This window comes from Oryzias melastigma, linkage group LG5 (genome assembly GCF_002922805.2).
Source record: "Oryzias melastigma strain HK-1 linkage group LG5, ASM292280v2, whole genome shotgun sequence".
NCBI classification, from domain to species: domain Eukaryota; kingdom Metazoa; phylum Chordata; class Actinopteri; order Beloniformes; family Adrianichthyidae; genus Oryzias; species Oryzias melastigma.
This window is the reverse complement of record NC_050516.1, coordinates 13,795,369-13,800,833: the sequence shown is the minus strand read 5'-3', so window position 1 is coordinate 13,800,833 and position 5,465 is coordinate 13,795,369. Positions and strand designations below refer to the sequence as shown.

At 39.1% G+C, this 5,465-nt stretch overlaps 1 protein-coding gene across 1 annotated transcript; it reads left to right on the top strand.

Moving 5' to 3' along the window:
• Positions 1 to 2,481: 2,481 nt before the first annotated feature.
• Positions 2,482 to 5,212, top strand: LOC112145306 (E3 ubiquitin-protein ligase TRIM39). The gene is made up of 2 exons (XM_024270456.2): positions 2,482 to 3,105; positions 3,189 to 5,212. The coding sequence occupies exons 1-2, from the start codon at positions 2,968 to 2,970 to the stop codon at positions 4,596 to 4,598; spliced, it is 1,548 nt and encodes a 515-aa protein (XP_024126224.1). The 5' UTR covers positions 2,482 to 2,967; the 3' UTR covers positions 4,599 to 5,212.
• Positions 5,213 to 5,465: the final 253 nt, after the last annotated feature.

Below are 5,465 nucleotides of genomic sequence, written 5' to 3'. Positions count from 1 at the left end.
AAAAGTCTGAAAGTTTTTTTTATTCAAGAAACGTTGGAGTTTCTTCAGTGTTGTCTTATCTGCTGGAAATGTCTGAGTTGAGGTCGGTATACGAAAATCCAGCCAGGAAGTTTTTATAAAGGCTGAGGAGTTTCTTAAATGTCAGCAAAGTTGCTATTTCCTACTCAATTTTACAGCAGCAAAGTCATTTTTTTCTGGGAAACAGTTTAACAGGGTTAAAAGCAAACACATCTAAAATGCATTGACTCTTCTGAGGACTAGCGTAATAGGAAAAGATTCATTCTAAAAGATTGATCCTGGATTTAATCTGGAAGCAGTCTGTGAGGAAAGTAGCGTAGACCTGAAGACTGGAGACAGCATTAATGACATTTACAGTAGCTCAAAAAATCAAGACTTTGTCATGTTTTACCCATAAAAACATGTTTGGCCAAAATATGTAAAAAACATCCTGCCTGCATTCATGGTGCTGACCCTCGAGACTTTAGTAACTGATCCGAACTCTGACATTAACTTTGTTCAAATCGGAAATCTTAGGAAAACTGACTGTTATAAATGGATTTTAGAAGATTTTTCTCTTGCAAGAATCACAATTGTATGGGACTTGTTTGGCTAGTTAACTTTTACACTGTAAACTATTTGATCATTTCAAAGACTTAAAACCTTAATATGGAAAATATTTTAGCAGATTTGAAGTTGTTTAACTTACCTTTGCTCTCAACATTTAGATTGATATTTAAGAATAAATTTTGATTTTTTTAGTACTAAGATGGTATTCTTATTTTGTTCATATTTTGTTCTTAAAGAGTCATATCCATTGATTACACTAGTTTTTTGAAAATACAAGCCATTCACTTAGATCTATCAAAAAACTTATAATTGGGCTTCAATTTGAAGTTTTCTGTCTAACAGTTTTTTTCAGATTTTTTTCTTCTTCCTGTATTCAATGATTATTTGTGGGTCTTGCCACCCATATGAATGCACGCCTTAAATGTTAAAAGTGATGGTGGAAAAAAAAACATGCTGTTATATTTAGAGAATTTTTGTACGAACCTGTTTAGTAGAAAAAAATCCAATTTAAATACAGATATTAGCAGAAAATCACCTTTGAAATATTATGCATTTCACAGGCTTTGGCTTTCTTCTGATCATGGTTGTCACATTCTCTTGAACTGTCGCTATAATTATTCTGTTTTGAAACTTGTGAGATGACCGGTGGGGTGACATGAGCACACGTCTGTGGATGGAACGTGAGTGTGTGCGTGAGGGGGATCAACACAAAGCGGATCTGTGAACTCCTGCAAACATCTATGACTGCATAGCTGGTTTTTGGTCATATTTTTGGTGTGGCAGTGGCTGACAATTCAAGACATTACTCCACAAGTTCAATTTATTGAATAATATTCAAGGTCAGATTCAGGGTTCTTGCAGGCTCTTAGAAAGTCTTAAAAGTTTTGAATGTATGCATTTAAAAACAATAATAATACCTTAAAAAACCCAAGAGAAAGTCTTGAATTGGGATATTTAAGCATTAAAAAGGGTGCTGCTTGAAACTTCTCTATTTTACATGTCATTTCAAAAATTAATTATTTGAACAATGAATATTTTTGATTAAATAATGTAAATAAACAGCGGGTTTGAAAAAAGAAGAGTGCTAAAGCGTCACAGCACGGGTCATGAACAAGATAAGAAGCTACAGTTTTGATCATAAAATGGGAATAAGTTAATAAAATCGGGAATTATACATAATATGGGAAATAGACAGAAATGTATCTTAATTTTTGACATGCATGCCCTTAAGAAGGTCTTAAAAACTCTTATATTTAACTTGAAGAAACTCAGAGATTAAACCCAGACTTTCTTTTGGTTCTAACAAATGTCAATATGAAATGTGAACAAGTTTTAAGATTTAAAGGACAGCTCATATCCACTCCAGTTATTGGGGGTGAAAAAATGAATAAGAATGCTTATGAATCTAGTGAGCTTTAGAGATAAAGCTTTCATGGTTCGTAAAAAAAAAATAATCAAAATAATTTATTTCACAAAAAATATAAATAAAACACAATGCATTGTGGTCTATATTTGCCAATCGAGGAAGGGTCGTTTCATTTTTTTTTTCTTTTTTTTTGCTGAGATTTCTGGGAGATTTCTAGAGCACTGAGTTTTGGATCTGTAGTATCTGATAATGCTGAACGCGCAATAGAGCACTGAAGGAATTCGGACACAACCAGCAAGACTCGGTGGGGCGAGGGGGGTGCTCTGCTGTGACCAGTTGGATTCTGGGAGGAAAAAGCAGTTGGTGATGTCGGTTAGTTAAGTTTGGCCCACACATGGAATCTTTTTCAATAAAATCAACAAACCTGCCTGTCTGGACTCAGTCTTCTCTAGATTTTCCATTTGGTAGCTTCTCTTCCTGAATGATTCAGAGGATGCTGGAATATTACTGTAATAGTTAGAACTGATTGATGCTGAATGACTAACTTCTAAACAAAAGAAAAACTTTTTATTTTTGGTCAGTAGACTGAATCTTGTTGCTTTTATTGCCTCTAATTTTAAATTCTTCCCCCTATTTAGGTATGTTGAACTCACCTTTTGTCTAACTGAAGCCCCCCCCCTACTTAAAGTTACATCATTTTCTCTTTAGTTCAGTTTCCATTCTGAGGTACACCAAGTGTTTAGCTAGAAATGTAGTTTCCTTGTGTATTCTTCCTCCGAGCATGTGACGTGTCCTCCTGCCCTGTTATGTGGAAGAGGTGTCATTTGAGTCCCAGTGTAATGGTAAGAGTATTTATTTTTGTTTGAGCTCAGACTTCCTCAGAAGAACAGCGGCCGGTCCTCTGTTGACTACAGAACCGGTTTTAAAAGACTGCTGATTTTCCATTGATAGTACATTTCCTGGAACTCTGCTAAAAAGGAAAAATAAAAAAACACACGCACACAGGGGAAGTTGCAGTTATCATAGCAGGTGAGATGAAGCTCCGCCTCCCTGCTCACTCACCTGAAATTAGCAAGAATTATTCCTCCGGACTCCTACATAAACACAGCTGCAATGACACTCGGAGCACACGAGCAGAAACCTACGAGCCTGGAGCTACTTCAGAGCTGAAGGTGAGTTTGACTTGAAGAGACTTTCTGACTGATGAGAAGGAGTTCAGACACGACTGACTGAACTGTCTTTGCTGTTTTCTCAGCTTTACTCAGACTACATGGCTTCCAGATTTGAGGAGGATTTGTGCTGTCCCGTATGTCGGGACATCTTCAAAGACCCCGTTCTTCTGTCCTGCAGCCACAGCTTCTGCAGGGACTGCCTGAAGACCTGGTGGACGCAGAGACCAAAACACATGTGTCCACTTTGTAAGACAGTCTCTCAGAATGTAAATCCGCCGTCTAACCTGGCTCTGAAGAACCTGTGCGAGTCCTTCCTGCAAGACCAGGACCATCAAGCTTCAGACGCTCTCAGCAGCCTGCTCTCAGAGAAACTCGAGCTCTTCTGTTTGGACCATCAGCAGCCGGTGAGCATCATCTGCAGGGACTCGAGAAAACACGTGGACCACAGCTTTATTCCCATTGATGAAGCTGCACAGGAACACAGAGAGAACCTGCAGAGAAGTCTAAAGCCTCTGAAGGAAAAACTCGAGCTCAAGAGGAAAATTAAAGAAAATTTTGATGAAACGGCAAAACATATAAAAGTCCAGTCCAAAAACACAGAGATGGAAATCAAGAGACAGTTTAAGAAACTTCACCAGTTTCTGGAGGAGGAAGAGGAGACCAGGCTGACAGCTCTGAGGGAGGAGGAGGAGCAGAAGAGCGGTAGAATGAAGGAGAAGATGAAGGCTCTGAACAAACAGATAGAAACTCTGTCAGACACCGTCAGAGTTGCAGAGGAGCAGCTGAAAGATGAAGACGTCTCCTTCCTGAACAACTACAAGGCTGCAGCAGAGAGAGTGCAGCGATGCCCCCTGCTGGATGATCCTCAGCTGCACGCCGGAGCGCTGATAGACCAGGCCAAACATCTGGGCAACCTGGCCTTCAGCATCTGGAGCAGCATGAAGAAGATGGTCTCCTACTGTCCTGTCATTCTGGATCCAAACACGGCTCACCCGGCTCTCACCCTGTCTGAGGACCTGACCAGCGTGAGAGACGGAGGGAAGCAGCTTCCCAACGTTCCGGAGAGGTTTGACTATTTCAGCTACGTCCTGAGTTCTGAGGGCTTCAGCTCAGGCGTTCACAGCTGGGACGTGCAGGTCAAAGGCGGTTCTGACTGGGAACTGGGCGTGTTGGCTGAGTCCGATTGCAGGAAGGGGAACGTCCAGTGCGGGCTGTGGATTCTGGGATCCTATGAGAACAAGTACTCTGCCTGGTCTCCTGCTGCTCTTCACTTCAACCTGAAGGTGCAGAAGAGGCTGCAGAGGGTCAGGGTGACCCTGGACTGTGACAACGGGAAGGTGTCGTTCTTTGACCCTAACACCAACACACACATTCACACCTTTTCGCACACCTTCACCGAGAAGATGTATCCATGTTTCAACATCGATGGAAAGCTGGAGCTGGTACCATGGAGCGTCTCAGCCTCTGTCATGCAGCCAGGAGTGTGCTTGTGATTTTTAAAAGTGTTCTTTTAAATGTGATTCAATTTATTTATGTAGTTGTTTTTTCTTTCAGTAGAAGAATTAATAATTTATGTAATTGTTGCTACAGATAAAGAAATGTCAGCTACAAGACTTTTGGTGACGCTCTTCCTCTGCACAGCAGAGACTCACGCTCTCTACTCTGTGGTTTGATTTCTTTATTCGTTTACATAAATTTCTAACTCCTTTGATTTCATTCTTGCTGTAAGAAAACTACTGCGCTTTGGGATATTTGCTTCAATTTCTTCAGTGGAGGGGTGACCACTGATTTTGAACACTGTCTCTGAAAGACAATAAAGAGTGAATGTGAAAACATGTTTAAGTGATTTTTTTTCAAGGTTTCTATGATTCATTTTAAGACCTTTATTAGATCTCCAGAATGTGATTATTTGCCAGTTTCACTAGAGGTGATTACTAAAAGAATACTAAAAATACATATAGGAAAAATAGCTACTACTCTTTCAAAAATAGTATTCAAGTACACATATAAAAAAGTCATACTCCAAACACCTATTTTAGGTTGACTAAATGAACAAGTTTTGAAAAAGGAAGCACATATATGCATGTTTACCACAAACATGAAACAATAGACGGATCATCTCTGATGTCACCCATTGAATTCTACAGTCTCCTACACTGTAAAAAGTGAAACATTGAATAAATTGACAAAAGCTCTGTAGTTTGTTACATTTGAAAATATTAGTTTTAGCTGATCAAATGTTTATGTTGAGTAAATCCTCCCCTCAGAATTTTAATTTTAAGAAAACTAATAATTTTAAATGTAGCAAATTACAGAACTTTTGTTAATTTATCCAATATTTTACTTTTTTCAGTGTACCA